A 25,499-nucleotide genomic window follows, 5' to 3' on the forward strand; every position below is an offset into this window, starting at 1 on the left:
TCTGCTGCTATCACGTGTCCCCCGAAATCAGGGACGACACGGGCTCTGCCGACATCTCGATTACAGACATGTTGGCGAAAAGAAGACGATCAGGTCATTTTCTTTACTACCTAGCGTTCGTGGCATCCCCCCAGGCCTGATCTGGAAACACCTCCTAAGAACTAGGCCTCTGGGGTGATCGGCTGCTTCTCCTTCTCAGCACCGCCCCAAGCTACCCCACGGGCTGGAGGCCCGGCACAGGCGCCTGGCGTCCTGCAGGCCCGGACCTTCCCTGCAAAGCTCAGAGCTCGAGAGGATGACCGTGAACGGCCGGAGAGGCGCGAGAGCACTGCCGACACCCACGAGCACGGCCTTGCCCTGCAGCGGGCGGCCTGCCGTGCGGAGCCCTGTGGAAATCTAGATGCACGAGCGGTGTTCCCCTCGTTTCAGAGCACCTGATGTTTTCTGTAAAGTCACAGAGCCAGGAAGCCAGAGGAGCCACAGCCCAGCCCCATGGCCTCCTGAGGGGTTCTTGGTAGGAGCCCAAGGTCAGACCTCAGGGAGGACAGTAACAAAAGGGGTCAAGGAGGCCCGGGCCCTGGGGAGCTGGGCGCAGACTTAGTCATGAATTGTTCACTGGACCAGGGGTCACTGATTACACCTCAGTGTGCCAGGCACCGGGCTGGGCCCCAGGATTCCTCGCTGAACAAGGAAACATTCAAGGTCTCTCCTCTGAAGGGCTACATTCTCAAGGGGGAATGGATCAGAAACAATAAACAAGACGAACCCGAAGTGTGCAGGTACTGCCAAGGGACGAAGATGTCCCAACGAGTCAGCGACCATGGGCAGGACAGAGGTGACCCTCCTTAAGGAAGTGGCATTGGAACCACCTGAAGTAGTAAAAGGAGCCAGCTGGGCAGAAACGCAGAAGAGCATCCCGGGCACCAGGACCAGCAAACACAAAGCCCAGGCACGGGCAAGTGCCCTCCACGCTGAAGAAACTGGCAGGGCTGGCGGCGGGGGGGGGCCCAGAGGGGACCCGGCGTGCCGAGGGGAAGCGCTGGGCTGCGTCTGAGTTGTGGCAGCCATCGAGGGCTTAAGCAAAGGCTTGGCGTGAACTTTCGTTTCACGAAGGTGACCCAGCAGCTATGCAGTCAGGTGGGTCACAGTGACACAGGGAAGCCCACGAGCAGGCCCATGTGGGGTCCTGGGGGCCTCTGCTCCGGAGACAGCGGGTAGATGATGGCGTCTGACACATGCACTCTGACCTAAAACAAAGGGGCTTGGCCTAGGAAACCCAGGCATCATTTTTTTTTTTTTTTTTTTTTTTGCGGTACGCGGGCCTCTCACTGTCGTGGCCTCTCCCGTTGCGGAGCACGGGCTCCGGACGCGCAGGCTCAGCGGCCATGGCTCACGGGCCCAGCCCCTCCGCGGCATGTGGGATCTTCCCGGACCGGGGCACGAACCCATGTCCCCTGCATCGGCAGGCGGACTCTCAACCACTGCGCCACCAGGGAAGCCCTTTCCCCGTCTTTTGAACGACCGACCTTTGGAGGTGCTATAAAGATAGAAACTAAGAAGAGAGCAGTCTGGAAATAAGTGCCATTTTACATGCAAGACAGGGGTTCCTCACGAAAACCCTACGGTCTCTAGAAGGCAGAGGTCCGGCAGGCGTGCTGGAGAGAGGCTTGTGCGGGAAGGTTCCAGAACTCCAGCGCAGGCTCCCTGAGCAGCCTCTGGCCCACAGCCAGTCACTGCTCGACAGCCGAACTGCATTTGTAAACACAACAGAAAGGCTACTTGAGTCCTCACTTCCCCGACCCCAGTCAACTCGGGCTGACCGATAAAATAACAGCGCATCTTGGGGTGTCAGTTAACTCTCCATTTTTGTTTTAATCCTCATGTTCCCATACGGATTGGATTGAAGAGGCAGGATAGAGAGTAATAGTCCAAGAGAGGGCGTGTGTGTGCGTGTGTATGTGTCTGTGTTCTAAATCGGGGCAACAGATTCTTGTGTGTTCCACCCGGGAACCCAGTGGTTGCTTAGCAACGTAATGATCTCTGCAACCAGGAGATCCAGTGAACGATACCCGCCTGATTAACCGAGAGTCCATCAAACCACTGAGAAGGAGGGCAGGGTGGACCGGCCCCAGGCAGGCCTCCACTGGGCTCCTCAAACACGCTGGTTCTTTTCCACGGCGACATCCCGCAGGGCCGTGGGTGGCCCCAAGCATGGGGCCAGATCTGACAACCCCCTTTATTAGCTGCCGGGCTCTCCTCTCTCGGTGTAGACTTGACGCAAAGCACGGCCTCCCCCAACCAGGAACGCTGATTTGTCCTTCCTAAGCTGCAGAAGACAAAGGCAGCCCGGGAACCCAAGTCTGGGTATCAGCAGTGAACGGGCTCTCAGGGGACTTCAAGCAGAGGCTAACGTCATTCTCCTTCTGAACGTCTTCCTGGATGTTTCTCTCTAGATTCACATCATCCCCAGCCAAGGGAGGCACAGGTGTGAGTTTCCTAACTCTGAAAGCGATGCCCCTTCTGACCTTCTCTCCCAGGCAGCTCTGCGCACTGCCCACTCTACTACGCGGCCAGAAAAGGAGCAGCGCGGGTAGACTCTCAGCCGGCATCTGTGCCATTGCTTTAGTTTCATCCATCGGAAAAAAGCTTCTTGTTTTAACTGTAATTAATTTTGCAGTGTTGTCTCAACCCATTCCATTTTGTCATTTCCATTTGCTCCCATGATGGGTGGTAACAGAAGAGGGTCGTGCTGAACAGAAGTAAGTGCCGCGTGCAGAAACCTCTTCTCTCTGGTGTGTTCTCCTGTCCCTCGCTCTCACTGCCCACCCATCTGTGTGCTTCTGACGACACACACAGCTGCCTGCAGAGCCTTCCTTTTAAAAAACATCCCAACTACCTGGGAATCGCCGGGGTGTTCCCACAGGACGGGGGTGCTGACACCTACCCGCTGGCTCAGAGAGGCCCACGGTTAAAGGCTGCCTGGGTTTAAAGCAGTTGCTGTCACTTTGGGGGATTCACTTGCCTCTGCTTCACAAAGCCCGATGAACAAGGTCACTTCCCAACTGTACTGACCCAGTCGACCCAGTCAGGGTCACAGGCCCGGCGCCATGCAAAGTCACCTTAGAGGAAGTGCCACGTGCTCCTGTGAGACACTGACCCGCTTCACAAAAAACCCCTCTCTCCCCTGAAGGTCCTAATTAACAAACAACTCAAATCCCCTCTGGGTGGAGCTGCTTTACCATCTCAGCTCAGCTGTTGTATCCAAGTGGTTCAAATGAGCCTTCCCCAGACAGGTGTGCCCACAGCCATGGGGCAGACATGGAGGGGAGATGGGCCCTCCGGAGTGGGAACTGGGGAGCATCTTTCAGCCCTACTTGAGCCCCAGAGTTTGCAGGTTTCTTAAATGCCCGCTGTGCGCACGGCCCACCTCTCTCTCCAGGACCGAGGTCTGGGGGCCAGAGGGGCGGCTCCCCGCTCCCTGCGGGTGACGCCCTGAACCAGGAGGGCTCCTGTTTCTTGATTTTGAGTAGCAAGCCTGGCAGTAGTGGAGGAGGCATCCTCAGGGTCTCTCCTGGGGCTGCCTTTACCTGCTGGTGCCCAGTGCACCAGTACAACCAGTAACCAAGGCCCCTGGAAGTTCTCAACAGGGGTCCCCTATGTGTAACAGATCCGGCCCTGGAGCCCCTGGCCCTCCAGGAAACTGTATCTGAATGCCCTGTGAGGGATGCGGGTCCCAGCCACGTGCACCCCCTGCCCCTGGAAATGCTCCTCCTCAGGACAAGATCGAAGCCTGAGTCGGCACAGGTCCCCCCTCAGACCTGCTGCTGCTTCCTCACGCGGAGATGCCATACTCGACGTAGCATCAAGTGGGGAAGTGTCACGAGGCTGAGAGGCACCCCGGTTACCAACTGGCAGTTTCACCCAAATACACACCCGCGGCAGAGAAAACAAAGAGCAGCAGAAGGACAGTCCAGAGCGCAGACAGATTGGGCCCCGGTGCCGGCTCCCTCCCGCCCGCTGATAAAGCCCCTCTCCCTGACCCTGACCCTTTCACGCTGACACAGCGGCGTCCACGAGCACCCCCAGGGAGCCGTGGGGCTTCCCCCTTACTGAAACAGGGCCAGCCCGTGAGGTGCCCCTCCCTGCACTTGTCCTTTTAAGCCAAAAAGTCTCAGGCCTGGCAGGCAGTTAAGAAGGAGGGTCTCTTCTCAAGGGTGCCCCCCTCTGCTTGCTGAAATGGAGGCAAAAGATGCCACTTCCTCAGGCGGTACTGGCGTGGCACAGACACGCCCCGGCCAGGGAGCAGGACTTGGTCCGGGCCTGTCTCCAGGTCTCCCTGCCCCCCCCCAACCTGCCAGGCTCCGGTGAGTGGCCGCCCCGTGTGCTCTGGTGCCTCCCTCTCGTGTGCCCCCGCCCCGCCCCCGGCACGGCAAAGCGTTTGCTCACTGCCAGCGCACCTGCCGTCAGATGCTCTGCTGTGGTTTGGGTGTGTCCCGCCCCCTCCTCGGGGCGTTGTGAGCGGACCTGTGATGGTTTTCTCTGTTGCTGCCGTTTCAGAGGCCCAGAGGTCATGAGCACCGTCTCAGGTACGCGGAGCACGACGGTCACCTTCACGGTTCGCCCTGGGACCTCCCAGCCCATCACCCTGCAGAGCCGGCCCCCAGACTATGAGAGCAGGACCTCAGGACCAAGACGTGCCCCCAGCCCCGTGGTCTCACCCACAGAGCTGAACAAAGAGATCCTGCCTGCGCCCCCGTCCGTTGCTGCCGCCGCTCCCCCTCCCACCCTCTCGGATGTCTTCGGCCTCCCAAGCCAGCCCCCTCCCGGGGACCTGTTTGGCTTGAACCCAGCGGGACGCAGCAGGTCGCCATCCCCCTCCATACTGCAACAGCCAATCTCCAATAAGCCTTTTACAACTAAACCTGTCCACCTGTGGACTAAACCAGACGTGGCGGACTGGCTGGAAAGCCTCAACTTGGGTGAGCATAAAGAGGCCTTCATGGACAACGAAATCGACGGCAGCCACCTGCCAAACCTCCAGAAAGAAGACCTCATAGATCTGGGCGTGACTCGAGTCGGGCACAGAATGAACATAGAAAGGGCTTTGAAACAGCTGCTGGACAGATAAGGGTGGCTGCGCTTTACCTTTACAGACTCCTTGTTATAAATAGAGATGGGCTTGCACTGAAGTGTTTGGATGGTGAGCGCCAGCCCCGTTCCGCGGGCTGGTCTCCTGCTACCCAGAGAAATGCTGTGTGTCCCTGGCGTGGCTGAGCAGAGGCCTTCAACCACCCCCGCCCCGGCTCTCTGTGTGGGCTCCTTGGGCTGTTTCTGTCAAAGAGGGGACCAGGGGAGGGAGAGCTTGTAAGGTGGAAAGATGCGCGGCTTGCCTCCTGCACGCAGGCGACCTGACCTCATGGGCCCGGGAGATGCCCGCCGCCGCGCGCGCCCCTTGCTCCTGCAGGCAGACACCACTGCACTCTAGACACATACCTCCCGCGGCCTCCTCTGCCGTCCGGCAGCTCCGCCGGCCCGGGCGCAAGGCCTTCCTCAGCCTGCGGCCCCTCGAGGGCACTCAAGCCCACGTGCTCCTTTCTTTCCCGGACTTGGCTCGCAGAGAGACGCCCGCGGATGTGTGTAGCCGGTGCCCCTTTGGAAGGTAGAGAAACTTTCTTCCCGTGGATCCTTTACCCTGTCTCCTCCGACGTGCACCCGTGGTTCTCTGGCCATGAGGTTCCTGGCAGTGGTGGGTTGTCCGAATGGGATCGTGCCCAGCTTTGCTTAGCTTTCTTTCTTTCTTTCTGAAAATCTGTTAGCATAATTCCAAAGTGGCCAAACAGATGTCACATGGAGTTAGTCAAAGCACAAAGTCACGATTCCAAGGAGGAGGGAGACCTAGCCGTGGGAAGCAGCCGGCGTGCAGCTGCTGTGCCCCGAGTGTCCGCAGGAGGGGAGCCGCTCCCCAGGAGCCGGGGAAGGGGCTTCTCTGCCTTTCGGCATTTTTTAAAATCGAAAGCGTGTTGAATTCTGCAAAGATCAGAGCAGGCGAGCAACCAGTTCGACACGCAGGATGCCACAGGGCTCACGGTGGGCGTGCGCCGCGGCCACCCCCAGTTCTGAGCCCGGCCAAGGGGAAGAATCGCGGCTGAGACAGCCCCTTTGTCCCCCCGAGGCCAAGGAAGAGGGGATTTAGGGGCTTCTCCCCTTTTCCTCTGAGCGTCCAGGAATCCCACCAGCTTGTCTTAATAGTACAGCAGGTTTTTTGAAAACGCAGCGGGTATGGCGCATAGACAGAAGCCAGGGTGAGGGTGCAGTGCAGACGAAGGGAGGGCAGAGCAGGGGGGTCTCGTGGGCGGCCAGTCTGGCCTCTGGCGAGGCTTGCTTGGGCCCCGCCGCATTCCTTCCCCTGGAGCCCCTCCCCTGTCACAGTACCTCTAATTTCCAAGGGAGGTCGCCACCGGCACACGAGCCACAGGACACCCAGTCAGGAGTCAGCATGCTCTCCCACGTGTGGAAGAAACTCGAATGTCAGGTGTTTGGCTTTTATTATGATTTCAGAACTAGCCTAGCCCATCTCTAATTATAAAAACATGATTTTTTTTCCTTTTTTTCTTTATGCTCACAATCCAGTGTCTGATTAGGTCTGGAACAGCTCTAGAATGAATACGTAAAATTTAGCGATTTAAAATCTCTTTCTTTACTGCAAGTTTAAATAGTTGTACAGATAGTTTATAAGCACAATATTTTAAGAAAAAAAAGTGGCTGGTCTACTAGGCAGCCTTTGTGCCACTTCAGTGCTAGAAAGTTAAAGAAAAAAAACTTTTGTGATTTAATAATACTATTTCTGTGGAATAATTATAAAAGTATGACCTTTTTAAATCAACCTTATTTGGATGCATCTGAACCAGCAGAGCTGTGTTATATTTTCTATCTTTGCTAGAACTTCGTCATCGAAGGACAATTATTTCTTCAGAAGTGGTTGTAATTCACAATGCAGCAGTTTCTCCAAAAACAAACACACTCACCACACACACCATCTTTCCAGCCACACGCCCCTGAATTGGAAACTGAGTTTTGGACCTTCTGTTCCAAAACCTTCTGCAGGTCCATCTTTGTATCTGAATGATCCATTCCAACTTGAAATCAATTGAATATTAAGGCGCTTTACTTCTGTATACTTTCAATTTTTCCATCATGAGATGAACAGATCTTACCCTAGAGAAATTTCAAGCCAAGATACTACAGGTGGCCTGCTGAGGCTGCCCGATAGATCAGAAAATGTAAAATGGTGGTTTGGCCATTATCTGTCTTCCATTTGGTGATACTGCAAAATCCAGTAAGTACACCACCTCACCGTGGCTCTTTTCTCCTTTGCCTACTGTTGGTATTACCTCTCTGCTCGGTGCCAGGCAAAATGCTAGACAGATAGGACGAGAGTAAAGGAGGCCGCGGGTAGACAGTAACCAACGGCAAGTCGGGGGCGTTGGGGTTACTGAACTTTGGTAACCAGAAGGTGAGAGCTGGCTGCTACTCCCTTTCTTAAAAGAGACTTCAAGTCACGTGCAACTGACCGGAAGCAAGCAGACTGAGAGACAAAAGAGCTGATGACATTGGTTGTTTCACACTGTCTTACTGTAGAAAAGTAACAGGACCCATCAGAACCTGCCCTGACCGACAAAATAAACACATTGCCAAGATGAATCAGTCTCTAGCTCTATTCGCCAGGTTTGCAACAGAAAGCAATAGTTCCTCATTTAAACCACCGCCCACTGTTCTCCCCCTTGGGACATGTCAGGACCAGGCCCTACCCTATGCCCCTCTTTAATGGTGAAACAGATGTTAAACTGCTCATATAAAGATCATGTTCATACTATTCCAGGTTTTAAAAAGATCCACTTTTGTTATATACTGTAATTTAAATAAATTGCATTTACATGCCTAGTTTCTGTAATATTGTGTATACAAAACCAAAATTGCTCAAGATGTAAATTATGTATACCTGCCAAGATACCTTCTCCAGGGTGTCTGTGCACATTTTAAGTAAATCCATATAATATAAAAATGACTCAATGTGACTGTTGATTTGCTGAACTTTACATATCACAAAGTGAATTATTTGTGGTACTTTAGTTAATAAAACGGTGATTTTTTTTTTTTCTGAGTTACTGAACAAGCAAGCATTACCCAGGGTGATCTGGCAATGACTTTTTGCGTGTGGGCCACAAATATTGATTTTTTTCCCGTTAACAAATTTTTTTTTGTTTTTTTTAGAAATTAGTACTTTTCACACTATAGTTTGTGTAACATGTGTCCGCATTATCTATGTTTCTGTTACTTTTGTGCTTTTATTCTTTTTAGACCTTATTAAAAACAAAAAGGAAAAACAAGCTCCTGTAATTTGCACTTTCTCCCAATCCTTAAATCTCTTGTATGGCAACCAAAATTACTGTTAAAAAAAATAATAAATATACTATTGCACTAAGGTTGTGGTTCTGATTGCAAACAGTGAAAACTTTCTGAATCAAACAAAAAGTTGCCAAGCTTACAATCCAGCCACTTGACCTCTGTGAAGCTGACCAGATGGTAGCTTTCCTCAAAGAGTGAAGATTCTCCTTTCGGTGAGCTAATCTGCCCTGGTTCCACTTCCTTAAAGCTTTCTCAGTGTATGGGTGGAAACGAGTATTCTTTCAGAACTGGGAAAGCGTCACGGCGGGCGGACGTCTGCGAACGCTGGCGCTCCTGTTTGGGACGGAAGCAGAGGGGCCCGGAGGGCGAGCCTGATGCAAGCCTTCCCCCCGAGGGCACAGGCTCCCGCGCACCCGTGGCGGCGGCGGTCTTCCTGCCGTGGGGTCTGCACAACCAGCCAGGCAGCCCCGCCGGCTGACACAGAGCCACAACGTTTCGGTGAACGAGGCAAGAGAATGCGTCTTCTGGCCAAGAACTGAGCCCGGAAGACACGGGCTATCCCTTCTGCTGGAGGGAAGCATATTTTCAACTTCAATACTGAACCTCTTCCGCCTCACAGCAGTGAAAAGTCACTGTCTTTAGTTCCTGAACAGTTCCTTCTGTTCTGGCACATTCTCCTCTTGAACGGCAGCCACTCTGTTTCTATGTTCCTGAAAACGTCTCAGCCTCGTACCTTTTGTAGTTTACCCTCCCTGAAGTCCCCCTGCTCCACCATCCAATGGTTCTTCCCAGACCCTAGCCACCACCCCCATCTTCACTGTCCAGTGGTTTCTTCCAGACCACTTCTTCCTGATGAATGTATCTGTCTTGTTAAGAAAAAAACAGACATTGGAAGACTTTTTCTTTTATCTGTACTTTATTTGATGCATTTTAATAACCAGTGAACTGGAATGTCTTCTGTATCTGTAGATATCCACGTACACACGCAAGTAGGTGACAATTCCACAGTGGCTGGGTGACCACAGCGGCTGCATGCATACGGGTCTGCCCGCGCTTTGTGGGGAAGCGGGTAGTTTCCAGGCTTGTTTCTCAGACTTCAGCAGATCTGATCACTTCAATTTATAATCCACGCTGTATCAGTGGTTTTGTTTCTTTATTGTTCCTGTAACATGTTTCTACATTTCACAGTCTTTACTGTGTTATGTTTAAAATTACAACAGTCACTGTCCATTGCTTCTACTCTGGAACTCTTTGTTTATAGCAATTCTGAAACTTTAATATGAGCCTTCAAATAAATACAGAAACAAAAAAAAAAGGAAAAAAAAGTAAAGTGTGTGCCTTGGGTGTTTTGAACCTGATCTGCATAAAACCATATTGTACTCAAATGCTGTATATTTAATGAAAGGGTAAATATACCTTCACTGTATTAATGTAGCTGATAAAATAGTTATAGTGCCTTGGTTTCTGAACTGAGAAGCCCATATCAATGCACAACGAAAAGTAAAAAACAGTTCGAGAAATGAAATGTTGAGAAGACCTAGACATGATTCTGGAGCCTTCCTCATCAAAAGACTGTGGGATATACGCAGTCATTTAAGTTAAAAAATAAAAAGAAAATTGAAATAAGATTGTGTTATCAATTAATTTTCCATTAAAAGTGCTCTCTACTATATCACTTTCAGTATTCTCATTTAGTTGAAATACAAAACATGGTTGAGAACTTCCAGGGAAAAGAAAATGACATTTTTACCAAGAGTCCTGGGCTTTCAGACCTACTTCCCCGTGTGTTGTGTCGCCCCCCAGTGGTACTTGTTGGTAATGCTTATGCAAGTCAGCAGTACCGATCCATCATCTTCCACGTTTTGTGAAAAATAAACAAAATGTTTGTTTTTGGTGATTGAGGCCACTCATCACAAAAGAATTACTTCCATTTTTCGGAAGCTATAGGCATGGCAACACACTGTTTGTTTTTTAAAAGAAAGACGATGTGAGACGTACATCCGTCTAGTTCTCAAGGCCGTCATCTGCGTTCGCTCCAAGTTAAGATGTTACCCTGCCCCTGCACAGCCTTCGTCACCGTGCAAGCTGGGTGTGAGGTGCAGGGAGAACGGCCGCCCTGCCTGGGGCTAGATTAACCACAGCAACAGTGAGGCCCGCGCGGCAGTGCCGCCCATCTTCTGGGGCCCCTCGGCAAGTGGGCCGGACCCTTCCGGAGGCAGGGCAGACGCCACGTGCTGTGTCCACGGCGCACCTCCGGCTCCTTCCGCCAGGCCCTGAGCCTCTGCACCTTCCAAGACTATCGGCGGTGCTGCTGTTCACCGGGCCAAAGGCAACCAGATACCCAGGCGTTTTCATGCCAGTCAACAAACGTAGCCACCACGGGAGAACCTGAACGGGGTGGATGGGGAGACACGGCCCGGCTTCCCAGGGGGCGCTACGGCACACGCTGCTGTGGCCTCTGCTGGAGGTATGTACCAGCCCAAGAGCCAAAGGGGTGAGCCACCGACCACGGCTGCTGGGCAAGACAGACGGGCAGGCCAGCCCTGGGCCCTGCGTGAGATGGGGGCACCGGAAACAGCCAGGTGAGCAGGACTGAGGTCAGAGACATCTGATCACTTGCCTGCATCTGGCGGCCGGCCCACCTGTTCTGATGCTCCAACACCTCAAGCCATCCTGCCACTGCCCACTCAGAGTCTTCCTTGCCAAGGAACTTAAACGGAATTAGATGTGTTCTTCAAACCCCAGAACACAGAGAGCAGGAAGGGAACACGGCCCTTAAAGCTCCAGAGAAGAGACCACAGCACAAGGCAGAAATCCATTATTTCTGTGCACAGTCCCGAGAGGGAGTACAGGCTGGAAACAACAGTAAATCTCTCCGCGCCAGGCACCATTCAGGGCACTGCACCTCGAGTGTCTAACAGAGCTGTGAGGCAGGAACAAACAGCCCCATTTTACAGATAAGGAGACAAAGTCCTGCCAAGGTCCACAGCGACTGCAGGACCAGGACGTGCTGCAGAGCTCCCACAGCTACACCCACTTGCAGGGAGGAGCCCCGAGGGGTGCTGCTTGTGTCGGGATCCACCACCGGTGACAAGGACACAACACTCTGCCCCCCTCCAAATGCATGTGCGAAGAGCCAGGGGCCCAGGAGGCTGGGCAAGCTGGGGGCTCCTCCCAGCTGGAACCCCTCAGGGTTGTGAAAAAGGGAGATTTAATTCAGAGGCAACCCGATACCTCACTTCCCTTGGCTAGAATCAGGGAGGCTGGACCTCAGGATCCCAGGCTTTCACAGAGCAAAGACATGATATTTGTAAAATGACCCCCGGCTTTGAGCCACGTGACATGTGGCATCTGATTTTATTCCCATCAGAATTCCCACTCAAAGCTGATTATCTGGGCTTCCCTGGTGGCGCAGTGGTTGAGAGTCCACCTGCCGATGCAGGGGACACGGGTTCATGCCCCGGTCCGGGAGGATCCCACATGCCGCCACGGAGCGGCTGGGCCCGTGAGCCATGGCCGCTGAGCCTGCGCGTCCGGAGCCTGTGCTCCGCAACGGGAGAGGCCACAACAGTGAGAGGCCCGCGTACCACACACACACACAAAAAAGCTGATTATCTCCTTTACCGACAAGGAAACAGAGGCTCAGAGAGAGCAGATGCCACCTCCCATGGGACACAGCAGCTGGAGACTGTGAGTCCTACCGAGGGAGCGGCCCCGGCCCATCCTCCCATTAAACTCCTCCTGCCCTGGCCCTGAGCTACCCCAATTCCTCCCAGCGCGCTCCTCTGTGGCCTAAGTCAGTCCAAGCCCGTCTCTGTTGCCTGCAGCTGCAGCTTCCTGGCTGACACAGCGCCTGACGCCAATGCCAGTGTGTTTTCTCCCACACCCTGCAGCCTCCTTCTGCAGTGAGAACTGGAGCAGCCCCCTCCTCTCCCTTCACTACCCCCCTCAGTGGCAGAGACAAAGGCCAATTGAAAAGGAGTCACCCAGCTGCACAATGGGTTTGAAAATGAGTCTAACAGGCCCACACAGCTTTGAAGCTTCACATAAAGCCAAAGGCAGGGAGCAGCGGCTTCCTGCCTTGGCCTTGGAGCCTGCCATCTGGGCAACCTAAAAATAAAGGCTCCTTTTTCAAGCAAGAGTTTATAAATGTGACCACAAAGGCCCTGATGAAGACATCAAGGCCCTGGAGAAAACCACATGGCCTGAAACCTTTAGCACCCCACAGGCTCGCCAGGAAAGCCCAGCTCTCCCTCTCCCACAGGCACCAGTGACCAGCTTTTTCTGGCAGCGACCAGGAGAACGAAGTGGAGAGTGTGGGGGCTCTTTATGGTGGCAGGGAAGGAGACCATAAAAGGAGAAGACTGGGTATAACACAAAGTACAGGCCGCTGTGGATTCACAGCGGCAACACAGAAACAGAAACGGCCACGCCGCTCCCAGGCCTGCCATCCAGCCGCGCGCCCCCAGCGTCCCAGTGACCTGGGCCCGCCCGCCTCTCCAAGCCTTTCGTCCTTGCTCACCTTTTGCTCCAGCTGCATTCCCACCTTTGGGCCTCCTCTGTGCCTGAACCTGGAATGTTCTTCCCCCTCTCTGCGTGGCCGGGACCATCAGATTTCGAGTAGAATCGCCCCGATCACGCGCTCACATCTCTCCATTTTCTCTTTTCATGGCGCTCATGACTACCTCAGATTGGCTTATTAATTCGCTTATTGATTATCTGCCCCTCACAAACACACACACACACTTCTGGAAGATAAGTCCCACGAAGACAGGAGCTCTGCCTACCTCACGCCCTGCTGTTTCCCTGGCAAAGGCAATGCCTGCACAGGCCTTCTTCCAGAGGCCCCTAGTTGCCGCGCAAGCCTCGGGCCCACCGCAGCCATCCTGCAGCCACTCCAGCTCCGGAAGCTTCCATCTGGTCCTCAGAGACCTGGTAAAGACAGAGACTTCACTAGTGCCCCCAGGGACTCCTCCCAAGCGCTGCCTGCCCCTGTACTGACCCTTCTTTTTTTTTTTTTTTTTTTTGCGGTACACGGGCCTCTCACTGTTGTGGCCTCTCCTGTTGCGGAGCACAGGCTGCGGACGCGCAGACTCAGTGGCCACGGCTCACGGGCCTAGCCGCTCCGCAGCATGTGGGATCTTCCCAGACTGGGGCACAAACCCGTGTCCCCTGCATCGGCAGGCGGACTCTCAACGACTGCGCCACTAGGGAAGCCCTGACCCTTCTTGACCCCTGGCCCAGAAAGTTACTGGGAATCCTCCACCTGGCCCATCCATGTTTCTGCAGCCCGCGTCCTAACCGCCTGCAGCCCCGCCACCCCGTGAAACCAGGCACCTCCTCTATCTAGAGCTATATGCCTCCCAGGTCCTGCCCCAGTAGCGCCTGCTGGGGCAGAAATCGGAGCCGTTCCCAGGTGGAGGGGGTGGAAGCTTCTCCCCAGGGAGGCGGTGGGTCACCAGGTGGGGAGCGAGGCACTTCCCAAATCCCTCACCAGCGGCTAAGCAGACGGCGCTGGGCCGATGCCCGGGCTCAATCGCCTCCTGCCCTCTCCCTCTCCCGCCACGGGCCTGTCACACAGGATGGGCCGCACCAGGCAGGTGGAAAGCACCAGCACCATGGGGGAACTTGGGGGATGGCTGGGGGGAACAGAATCCCCCAGGGCCGGGGCTGGGAGCGCAGTGACTCTCCCAGAACCGGGGGTGTGGCTAACTTACCTCAATTCCCAGCTTCTGGAAGAAGGCGCCCGTTCTGCCGTCCGCTGGCGGAGAGCTGCTCCGCGGACCACAAAGGCACCCGGGGTTGGAGGGGCCTGTGCCCCAGGTAGCCCCGGGAGCCGCTGCCAGGCTCCGGGTGGAAATGGGCCGGAAAACGGAGTGCAGAGGGGTCACAGGGACCGGCCGGGCATCCAGGGGCTTCGCGCGCCATCTCGTCGGCCTCCTCCACCCCGCCCGCCCTGGGCACGGCCTATGTCGGAACTGCCTCCAGCCTGGGACGCCTGTGCCACCTCAGCCGCCGTCCCCAGGGCCTGCACCAGTGCCGCAAGGCCCCGGCGGACCCAGCGGAGCCAGTGGGTCCAGCAAGCCCGCAGCCTGGCCTCCAGGCCCGTCGCTCCTGCCTCGCGCGGGCGCTTGAGCAGAGTGCAGAGAACGCTGGGCCCGCGGGACACGTGCCCCTTGTGAACCAATCACGACTGGCAAAAAAAGGACCGCGGGGCACGTGCCCCCGTGAACCAATCACGACTGGCCAATAAAGGAGAGCGGGGCTCGTGCCCCATGGGGACCAATCATGACCGGCAAAGAAGCGTGAATCCATGATTAGCCCACCTGAAGTAGGCCGGGCAGCTTCTGACCAATCCGAAGACCAGGAGGCGGGCCATGGACGAGGCGGCCCCGCCCACCCGGAACCTCGGCTCTGCAGACATGGGTTTCTTGGCCTTCCTAGGCGCAGCGGGGCCTGGCAGCAACAAGTGCTCTCCAGGAGCCAGCCCTGGGGGAAGCAGGGAGAGCCGCTGCGGAGAAAACCGAGAGCTCCACCCTGGCTCCCTTTCCTCGGCGAGGTCTATGTTCCCCCGCCCCCACGCCCACTCTCAACTGCCAGGCCAGGGAGACTCCTGTGTCGTGGGGCTCAGACAGCCGTGCGACCCCCGCTTTTCCATTGGGAGGAGCACACTGTTGAGGGTCATTGTCTTAATAGATTTGTCGTTTTGAGTTTCAGGGCCTCACAACCACAGTGGGTGTATATGGAGAAAGAATTACTGCAGTCCTGCCGCCAGACCTTTAGCACCTAGGCGAACATATCCCCTTGCCTCTCTTCAACACCCATCCCCTTACCTTTCTCCAATCACGGTGCGCTTGCACTATATTGCTTTCCCTTCCCCCAAGCCTTGTTACAGGGTTGCAGTGTCCCCAGCTCTTCGTGGTAATAGCGGTGAGAGATTCTTCCCTGAAGAATAAACTTACCCGTAACCCTCCAGCTGTGCAGCGTCGGGGTACAGCTGAAGTGCCACAGTGTCCTATTGGGCTGTGTGGCACTGAGTGCATGCCCCCCCCCACTCTCCCAGGGGCCGTGGCCCTGCAGTTTGCAGAGCCTGCATGGGGACACCTCTGAGGGCAGCCCATCCGGCCACACCGAACACCCAGAGGCCGCCTCCATCCTCCTGAGCAGAGGGGCCAGTGGTTTTGCCCTGGGTGACCCCCCAAACCATGGTTTACTCTCCAGGGTGGGACCTCCTCATCTGGGAACCAGCCGCCCGGTTCCTACCTGCACCAACCACCAATGAACCAAGCAACCTCTGGGCTTCTCAGTGTTTCCATCTGAAATATGGGCTGACAATCCCTGCGGCCCCAGGACCTTCGTGGGGGCAGATGAGGTCCTGCATGGGAAATTCTTTGGCAATGCAAAAGGGAATAACCACACACAGGCTGAACTATTTATTTAACCAGGAGGTAAAAATACATGTGGTATAAAACTCAAATCAGGAAAAGGCATGTCTCCCTGCCCCACTGGGCTCCCCAGACTTGGCACCCCACCCCAAAGCCTATTAAAGATTCCTTGTGATTCTTTCCTGGCCGGGTGCATACATCTGCAAGCATATGCGTATGAATCATTTAAAAACCCCAAATATATCTCACTCTACACACTGCTGGGTACTAGTCTTGCTCTTTTTAAAATTATTATTGGACACACCAAAAGGATGGGGAAAAAGGAGCACCCAGGTCCCCACCCAAATGGAGACACCAAACACCACAGGTAGCTGTGGTGTTTGGTGTCCAAGCCCCTTGCACCCTCCCTCCAGAGTCTACCTCCTTTGCTCCCACCCAGAGGTAACCACTGCCCTGAGCTTGGCGTTTATAATTTCTATGGATGTTTATGTTTATTGCTTGTGTATGTGTCCATAAACAATATGTAGTATTATTGTGCACATTTTAAAGCCTTATGTAATTGGTCTCTACTTCATGCATGATAAACCCGTAGTCCTTATAAAGAAAGATTTATTCATTCACCACGCAGTTGTGTCTGCTGCCATCATCAGTGATAGTATCCTGATTATTGGCATTCATGAACTCTGCAGCTGTTCCAATATGACTTTTGAGATTCATCTAAGATGACAGATGCATCTCTAAATCATTTGTGGTCACAGTTGAGTAGTATTTTATTATATGCACATATCAAAATTTATTTATCCATTCACTTGTTGATCCATCTTATAGAGTAGTTCCCTTTTTTGTTGTTGTTGTTTTAAAAACAATGCTTTTCGGGCTTCCCTGGTAGCACAGTGGTTAAGAATCCGCCTGCCAATGCAGGGGACATGGGTTTGAGCCCTGGTCTGGGAAGATCCCACATGCCGCGGAGCAACTAAGCCCATGCGCCACAACTACTGAGCCTGCGCTCTAGAGCCTTCGAGCCACAGCTGCTGAAGCCCGTGCGCCTAGAGCCCGTGCTCCACAACGAGAAGCCACTGCAATGAGAAGCCCTCACACCGCAACAAAGAGTAGCCCCTGCTCACCACAACAAGAGAAAGCCTGCATGCAGCAACGAAGACCCAGTGCAGCCAAAAATAAATAAATTAAAAATTTAAAAAAAATCTTCATCACCCCAAAAGGAAACCCCATGCCCGTTAGCAGTCACTCCCCACTCCTCGTCGTCCCCCAGCCCCCAGCAATCACTAGTCTGCTTTCTATGGATTTATTGAGGCTGTCTTTTATCTCTACGTCACCAATTCTTATGCAAAAAGGCAAGAATATATAGTCAGTCAGCCTTCCATATTCATGGGTTCTGTATCCTCAGATTCAACCAGCCACAGATTGAAAGTATGTGGGGGGAAAAGTTCCAGAAAGTTCCAAAATGCAAAGCTTGAATTTTCCATGCACCCAGCAACTATCTTCATAGTATTGACATTGTATTAGGTATTATATGTAATCTACAGAGATTTAAAGTATATGGGAGAATGTGCATGGATTATTTGCAAATACTACGCCACTTTACATAAGGGACTGGGGCATCCACAGATTTTGGTGTCCGTGGGGGTCCCGGAAGCACCCTCCCCCCTCCCCGGGATACTGCGGGACAACTATAGTGGGAAACAAATCACTGCTTTGCTCAGAGAGGGCAACCAAGCTGTATGGAGTTCTTGGCACCATCTAGTGGTCAGTTTGAGGAAATGTCTTGCTAAACCTCCTCCCCTTCTCTATTCCAGCCACGCCCCTTACAGGATCCTGCCCAAGCTTGCCCTTTCCAGCTTCTTCCAACAGTCATTAATCTCCTTTAGGCAAAATCTCCACCAAATACCACACAACCTCTTCCCCCACCCAGAAATGAGGACTAGACAAACAAGTGATGTCAGTATCTCTCTTTGCCAGTGGGAAGATTTTCACAAACGCCGCTGCCACCCTCTCCTTGAGGCAATGTCCCCTTACGGACCCAAGCTCTACTCACGTCCTCTGTTCCAGCAGCACACCTTGCTGGACCTAAAGCCTCATCTCCTGCCGCATGTGCCTGGCAACCCCCCTAGGGCCTAGGTGCAGGTACTGAGGCATCGATGACCTCGTGGTAATTGGGATGTCAGGGCTAGCTTTCTGTTCTGTGTGCCTGCTCCCTCTTCTGTTTCACCCCTCAAGATGTTCTTTACCTTCTTACAGGCTGGACTCTGCATTAACAAGATGCTTGTTAAAATTTATCTAACACTCTTGGTATTTTATGGCAAGAAGGTTTTCATAATGTCCAGTCCCAAATATTTCCAGAATTGAAAGTCCTTGTTTGAATTTCCCATGAGCTTGTAGAGAATCATTTGTGTATTTTTAAGAAAGGAAGCAAACAAAGGAGAAAAGGAAGAAAAAAGGGAGCCATTCACTGGAAGTAAAATTAAACACAAGCAACAACAAAAAAATATGTTTTCACTTACTAGATTGTCAGAGATTTAAATTTTTACAATACTCATATTTGGCAAAAATACGAAGAAACACGCTCTCTTGTGTTAGCTACAGCAAACCTATTTACAGGGAAATTTCCTCCTCATTGACCCAGTGAATCAACTGGGAATTGTGTTTGCACTTACAACGGATACTGAAAATAACAATGGTTTAAATAGAATAAGCTTTATCAAGTTAAAACACACACACACACACACACACAGACACCTGAGCTGTGAGTTGAGTTTCACTCAGGTTCTTACTGAACCTGAACTGGAGACCACCTCTCAGATAGCTCTGACGATCTGCTCTGAGAGGAAGGGGGAGGGGCCAGTCTGTATATGGCCAGCTACAGAACACGCGCAGCCAAGCATACCTCTCAATAAAAGGTCACTGTTGGGACTTCCCTGGCGGTCCAGTGGTTAGGACCCAGAACTTTCACTGCCAGGGGCCCAGGTTCGATCCCTGGTAGGGGAACTAAGATCCCTCACGCCACGTGGTGCAGCCAAAAAACATTTTTAAAAAAACAAAAGGTCACTGCTAGTCACGAGCAACAGGTATCCATCTCAGTTAATGATGTGTGTGTGTGTGTGTGTGTGTATTTTCTGTGTATGGGAAGATGCAAGAATCTGGGTTCATTACAATTCTTCTGCGATATCTAAGGGGCCTGTCTTTCCAAAGTACAGAGAGCCTCGTCCTGTTCTTTGTCCTGAATCCCTCTCAGGGTGCACTGTCCATCAGCAGCTGCAGTGACTAATGATTTAATCCTTGTAGAACTGGATGGTGGGCATCATTCTTTTAGTTTCTCTGCCTCATTAAAAAAAAAAAAAAAAAAAAAGGACTGAAGCAGGCAAGACTAGTGTGGCAGCTCCATGACGTCATCATGAACCCAAGCTCTGTTTCTGCTCCGCCATCTTCAGAGGGGACCTTCAAAGTGCCTCATAGTCCAAAACAGCTGGCAGAACGCCAGCCATCACACCCGTATTCCAGACTATAGAAAGGAGAAACAGGGGAATGGGGACTGGCTGTGAATGGGCATGGGATCAGGGCCTCACCTACGAGGAACACTGGCCGAGGGGAACGAATTTGATTTGAAGCCACTTCTCAACACTCACACCACGGCAGCTTGGGTCACTCGTTCAGTCGCTACATCAGCTGCAGATCATCGATCCAGCGCCTTCTGGCAACCTGATATCGGCCTCGGGGGGGAGGAGAGGGAAAATAGGGACACTGCTCTTCAAAAACAGCCTAAGGATGGGAGATTAGCTCCCCGTGGCAGCTGTCACAAATGACCCCACACCTACTGGCCCAGAACAACAGAAGTCTATTACCCTACAGTTCCATAGGTCAGCATCCAGCGGGGGTCTCTCTGGGCTAAGACCAAGGTGAGGGTGGGGCTCCTGGCTGCAGGAGGTTCCCAGGATGAACCTGTTCCCTTGCCTTTTCCAGCTTCTAGAGGCGCCCCCAGTCCTTGGCTCGTGGCCCCTCCCTCCACCTCCCAAGCCAGCACCGGTAGGTCGAGTCCTTTTACAGGCCATCACTCTGATACCCCTTCTGTCTCCCTCCTCCACTCTTAAGGACCCTTGGGATTACATGGCACCCATCAGATAACCCCAAACCAAGGCCAGCTGATTAGAGACCTTACTTGCCCTTTGCCATGTAGGGTGACACAGTCACAGGCTCCCAGGACTGGCACCTGAACACCTTTGGGAGATCACTATTCTGTCCACTCGAGGGTTATTATCAGGCCTACAGAAAACATTCACACACATCTCCTCACACAGCCCACTCGGGAGGTGGTGTTTCCATTTCTTTTTTTTTAAAGTTATTTATTTTATTTATTTATTTTTCGCTGCGTTGGGTCTTTGTTGCTGCACACGGGCTTTCTTTAGTCGTGGTGAGCGCGTGGGCTTCTCATTGCGGTGGCTTCTCTTGGAGCACGGGCTCTAGGCCTGCAGGCTTCAGTAGTTGCGGCATGCAGGCTCAGGAGTTATGGTGCACAGGCTTAGCTACTCCACAGCATGTGGGATCTTCCCAGACTACGGCTCAAACCCGTGTCCCCTGCATTGGCAGGCGGATTCTAAACCACTGCGCCACAAGGGAAGCCCGGTGTTTCCGTTTCGAATAGGAGGTTTGATCAACAGAGAAAATATTGACATTAATCTAGAGATGGCAGATGTTAGTGGGAAATCTCTACAGCTCACAAATGACAACTCAACTGTCCCAGGTGGTTTTGAGCATCACTGAAAGAGCAATATTATAACTCTGATAGTGGGTAGGAAAAAAGAAGCTTCTCAGCCAACCTATTTCTATTTGCTTACGTTCCCTTCCATTTGTCATTTTCACAATCACAGATGCAGAGTTTGTCTTCCCAGGGTAGAACAGACAGGTCAGAAGAAATATCCAAAGGAATATTGGGAGAAAAAAAAAGACAAAACAGAATTTAAAACCTGGGTCTGAGAGAATAAGATTAGGGTCTCCTAATGTTTCAGGAAAAACAAATTTCTAAAACGTATTGTTATGTCTTACTGGTAAGATGCATACACTCTACCCATCAGATCCTTAAGGTGTATCCTGGCAAAACACTCCAAATTCAAGTATGGAGAATGAGTCCTGAAGCCCCTGTCTGGGAGGAAAGAGGACGCCATTTTTAATCCCTTTTTCAGATGAAGAAATCAGAGCGTAAAGTCAAGCAGGTGCACGCTCTACGCGGCACGTCCAGGGCGTAGAGCATCAGAACAGGGCATCCTTTCCCGAGAGGCCCCACCTGCCCGCCAGGCTCTGCGGTCAGCAGGACACACACAGACATGTCACGCAGACACGGCCAAGAGGTGGTCACAGGCGGAGACGGGCTGGGCAGATGCTGGGGCCTTCCTGCCCCTGCCTTTGTCCCGTTCTGCCCTCACCCCATCGTGGGGAAGCCTCCCTGTCCCGTTGCTTCAGGAGCAGCGTCCCCCACAGGCGGCTGCAGGCAGAGCGGCCCGACTCCCAGCACTGGGGCCTCCCATCGGACCCCACCCATTGCCGTGGGGGGAGGGGGCCTCTCAGGTTTGGGTCCCGCGAGCAGAGCTGGCCAAAGGGCAGCACGAGTGTCCAGGGGGCAATGGTGCTACCTCCAGGCTTGAAGGGGCTCAATGGGGCAACTCAGCACCACGAGAAGGTTCCACAGGGGGGTCTGGTGGGAAGGAAATGAGCCCAGGAACTCAGGCTCCCAGCTCCCAGGTAACCCAGGTCAGCTCCCACCAGACCCGGGGAGTCAGGAACACGATGGGGGGCAGCCAGGGCCGACTTCCAAATTCCTGAGTATTCAGAGAGCGCCACTGTAACAGTCCTCCAGTCTTAGCTTGAAAGCAAAAGGTCACCACCACACCCGCCTGAGGGTATAGGCAGCCCACCAGGCCAAGGCCCTCAAGAGGGGGCTGGGGAGAGCACATCTTCCAGAAGCTTCGAAGCTCTCGTTCCGCCAGACAAGCCGCCTGCAAGGGGAGCCCTGCCTACCGCCTTGGAAACCGGGGAGCCGGGTTAGTATGCAGCACGCCCCACCCCTCACCGTCGGAGGCTCCAAAGCAGGAACCTACACAACTGGGAGCGGACCACCACTGAGCAGGGCGGCCTGGACGTGTCAGTCCTGACACTTCTCTGCTGCCGCCCACGACCTCCGGGGCTTCTCAGCTGACCTGGCAGCTGCGACCCCTCTCCCCCCGCCACCCAAGCCTGCCCATCTTCCGCTCAGTGCCACTGTCTCCTGGACACGGACTGCTGCGCCCCAGAGGAAAATGATACCTTTGGCTACACTGCAGTCACCTCACAATGTATTTTGAAAACTGTAATTCAGAAATGAGTTTTAAACACAGCATTTTCCGTCTTGCTTGGAATCCTTGCACAAATGATTGATAATTCAAGAGTTAAAACATTTCATCTCCTAAAAAATACCTTTTAAGGAGCGTGCCTCTTCAAAAGGGAAGCTAGTTGGCCCAGAGCTGATAAATACAAGGCTTTACCTCGCTGGGTGGTGACAGCAAAGCCATCCCCCACTGTAGAATGAAGCGACCAAATGCAGACTGAATCAGCAGCAAGTGGATCAAAAAAAGTTTATTTTGAATACTTAATTTAAAAAAATCATACCTATGAGGTGTGCTACAGAAATTCAGATACAAGAATTGCATATAAAACCCGACCTAATCGTGGTAAAGCAAATGCACTTCAGGAAAGAAAACGTGTACCTCACGGTCACTGGCGTCCCAACACCAGAGACATTTCCACGTGGTCACCGGGAGGACGCTGCCCCGACCACGTGCGGGAGCTGGCGGGCCTCGCGGTCTCTCCCGGGGGATGGGCTCCCCGCAGCGGCCATGGCAGCGTCTCGGGCCACAGCACTCCCTCCTGTTCACCTCACATTCTCAGCCAAGTCGATCCATCAGATTTTGCTGTCACTTAACATGGTATTTTGGCAAAAACATCACAGCCTCCTTGATGGGAAGCGTTTCTGCGGTTCACCACGGGGAAGGGACCTGCCTTCCCCCAGCAGCAGCTGTTTCCCCACGGGGCGGACACAGGCCAGCTGCCCGGGGCTGGGGACAGCGGGAGGGACAGTCTTTAAGGGACTGGTGACACTGCGGGGGGGCGGGGTGGGGGCAGGGGCCCAGCAGCCCTCCTGGAGGCCGGGCATCGGGGGGAGGCAAGAGAACGAGGACGAGGAGGGAGCCGCGGAGAAAGGGGGGGTCTTTGCTGAAACCCAGCAAAGACTGGGATTTCACAGCGCGAGAGGCTTCTCCGACTGAGCGGGCAGCTCCCGTACTTAGCGATTGCCCGCAATTCTAACTTCCTATTAGGCCCTCCCTCTTCCTCCAAAACCCTGGGCAGGGACTCCTGCCCCCACCTCGTTGGAGCGGAGGGCGAGAGGTGGGCAGGGACAACACGCACACAGGACCAAAGGTCCCCGAAGTGGCTCCAGGCAACAGTTGATTTGGCAAAAAAAACAAAAAACAAACAAAAAAAAACTTAAATGCATAAAAACAATCACCGAGTCCTCCAAGGAGCATGATTACAATATATTAGCAAGTTCTGTGGCGTAAACACTTTCAAAAGCATCAGCAAAAGTATTAAATATAAAAGCAGTATGCATACTCCCCTCGGCACCCTGAAGAAAACACCAGAAGGCAGGCGTGGCCACAGACGGCGAGGGCGTGGCCAGCTACGGCGAGGGCGTGGCCAGCTACCTACTGCCGCAGCTCCACGTAGTTGGCGGGGAAGAGCCCGTACCTGCCCTTGCACAGCCCACGCCACCAGCCATCGTCAATCATCTCGATGTTGGTGATGATGTCGTCGGGGTCGAAGGAGATCTCGTCATCGCCCGCTAGGGAGAAGGGCACAGAGAGAGGGCAGCGGTCACACTCAGCGTTCCCTGCTCAGCCACCGGAGGAAAACCCTCCAGCAGCCCCTCGAGCTGGCGGCCTCCCACCAAGGCTCCATGGGGGTGCAGGGTCCTGGGGGTGGAGGCTCCTTGGGGGTGGAGTGTTCGCTGTCTCCCCTACTCTGTGAAGGTGGCTTTGCACGCACAGGGGCGGACACAGAGACAGGGCAGAGAGCCCTTCGAACAAAACCCTAACCCAGAGCAGATGAAGTGTGGTTGAGGTAGATACAGGAATTCCTTGCACTGTATCTGCAACTTTTCTATAACCTTGAAATTGTTCCAAAATAAATTCTTTTTAAAAATTGTAAATAACGCTCTGAGAGCCAGACTTTGAAGAGATGAACCACCGGAAGCCCCGCCCCCACCACTTGGGGCCCTCGGGGCGGTGTCTCACCAGCCTGGTAGTCGTAGAGGGCGACGGCTGTGATCCCAAGGTCGTTCTCATAGTCCCCGTAGGCGCCCTCCTCTAGAATAAACCAGAACAGGGCCTGAGAGGGAAGCAGAGCTCCACGCTCACTCCCGTCAGACGCCCCTTTCTCAGCTCCGGGTGGAGGAGCCAGTCAGGAGAGGACGCTGCAGGGGTGCCGAGCGAGAATCGGGCGGATGCGCCGTGGGCCGTCGGGCACCTTCTCCCAAGGGGAGGACCCGGCTCCAAGGAGCGAATCGCGTGTGATGATCTCGATAGAGGCACTGACAGTTTTCAGGATATCACTTTTTACATTTTAAAGACTGAGCACTATTTTTAGGAAAGGTCGTATCATGAACAAATGAACGGCAAGCAGGAGACGGCCGATCACACCTCACGCTGTGCTCAGGGAAGGTGAGAGCCCTGCCCTGGTGCGGATTCTGATACTGATTTTCATGTCACTCCAAGTGGGAGAACGGGCTTGTGTTACATCTGTCCAAACACATTAAAGGAAACCTCATCTCTAGAAATCAAAGACCAATTTGAGTGTTCATCCATCTGTAAGATTTTCAGAGTGTGCAGAAATCTCCCTCTTCAGAGACCTCAACATACTCTGGCTTCCTGGAAGACCTCACGAGCTTCTACTCTGATACAACAGCAGCAGAAGCCCCTTCCTCCACACCCACCCCTCTCAGCGCCCTCAGCACAAGCAGGGATCTCCTGGAACCCCCCGGGAGGCCAGGCCAAGCCCCCTGGGGTCCGGGGTCCGGGGCCCGCAGGAGGACAGGAGCCCCGCAAGCACGGCAGAGGTGCGGCAGGTCGGCCAGCAGGGGAACAGAAGCAGAGGGGGGCGGATGCAGGAGACCCATGTACCTGCTTGGTAGTGGCCCGGGGCCTCCGTGCTTTCGTAGACGGCCTCCGGGGCATAGGCCTCCTGGTACTCGGTGGTCTCCGTGCTATACACCGGCTCAGGCTCACTGGTGTAGCTCGGTTCGGCCTGGATCGGAGCCGCGGCCTGGGGAGAGTCAAGGAGACGGTTCCTGTGGCCCGTGCCGGGTCACGACCATGGCCACACGGCCAAGAGAGACACGCAGACCACTCTCAGCCCCGGCTGAGACGAGACAGACACAGGGATGGGGAGGCATCACCTGCTCACACCCCGCAGACGCCTGGGTCCTAAAGGGTCCCGCAGTGCTGAGGGCCAGGTTCCTCCTCACAAGCCTGTCCTCACACCCCCAACACCCTGAGTCCTGCCGTCGCCAAAGACCTGACGGCTGCGAGAGCCCCACTTTCCTGGGGCAGGTCTGGCCCGTTTCCTCTTTGGGTCCCAGCCCTCCCGGGCCTCTGCCGGCAGCTCCGCGGC

At 53.8% G+C, this 25,499-nt stretch overlaps 2 protein-coding genes across 10 annotated transcripts in view; one reads left to right on the forward strand and one right to left on the reverse strand.

Moving 5' to 3' along the window:
* Window positions 1-9,765, forward strand: part of SHANK2 (SH3 and multiple ankyrin repeat domains 2) — a 549,250-nt gene extending 539,485 nt beyond the window's left edge. For all 8 annotated transcript variants that reach the window (XM_082629529.1, XM_082629530.1, XM_082629526.1 and 5 more), the window contains one exon: window positions 4,558-9,765. In XM_082629529.1, the coding sequence (XP_082485655.1) occupies window positions 4,558-5,128 (571 nt within the window). In that variant the 3' untranslated portion in view covers window positions 5,129-9,765. The remainder of the gene's footprint in view (window positions 1-4,557) is intronic.
* Window positions 9,766-22,394: 12,629 nt separating this feature from the next.
* Window positions 22,395-25,499, reverse strand: part of CTTN (cortactin) — a 32,648-nt gene continuing 29,543 nt past the window's right edge. For both annotated transcript variants that reach the window (XM_082626241.1, XM_082626240.1), the window contains 3 exons: window positions 25,010-25,151; window positions 24,125-24,196; window positions 22,395-23,673 (listed from right to left, as the gene is read on the reverse strand). In XM_082626241.1, the coding sequence (XP_082482367.1) occupies window positions 23,537-23,673; window positions 24,125-24,196; window positions 25,010-25,151 (351 nt within the window). In that variant the 3' untranslated portion in view covers window positions 22,395-23,536. The remainder of the gene's footprint in view (window positions 23,674-24,124; window positions 24,197-25,009; window positions 25,152-25,499) is intronic.

This window comes from Mesoplodon mirus (assembly GCF_964341445.2).
Source record: "Mesoplodon mirus genome assembly, chromosome: 7".
Taxonomy (NCBI): domain Eukaryota; kingdom Metazoa; phylum Chordata; class Mammalia; order Artiodactyla; family Ziphiidae; genus Mesoplodon; species Mesoplodon mirus.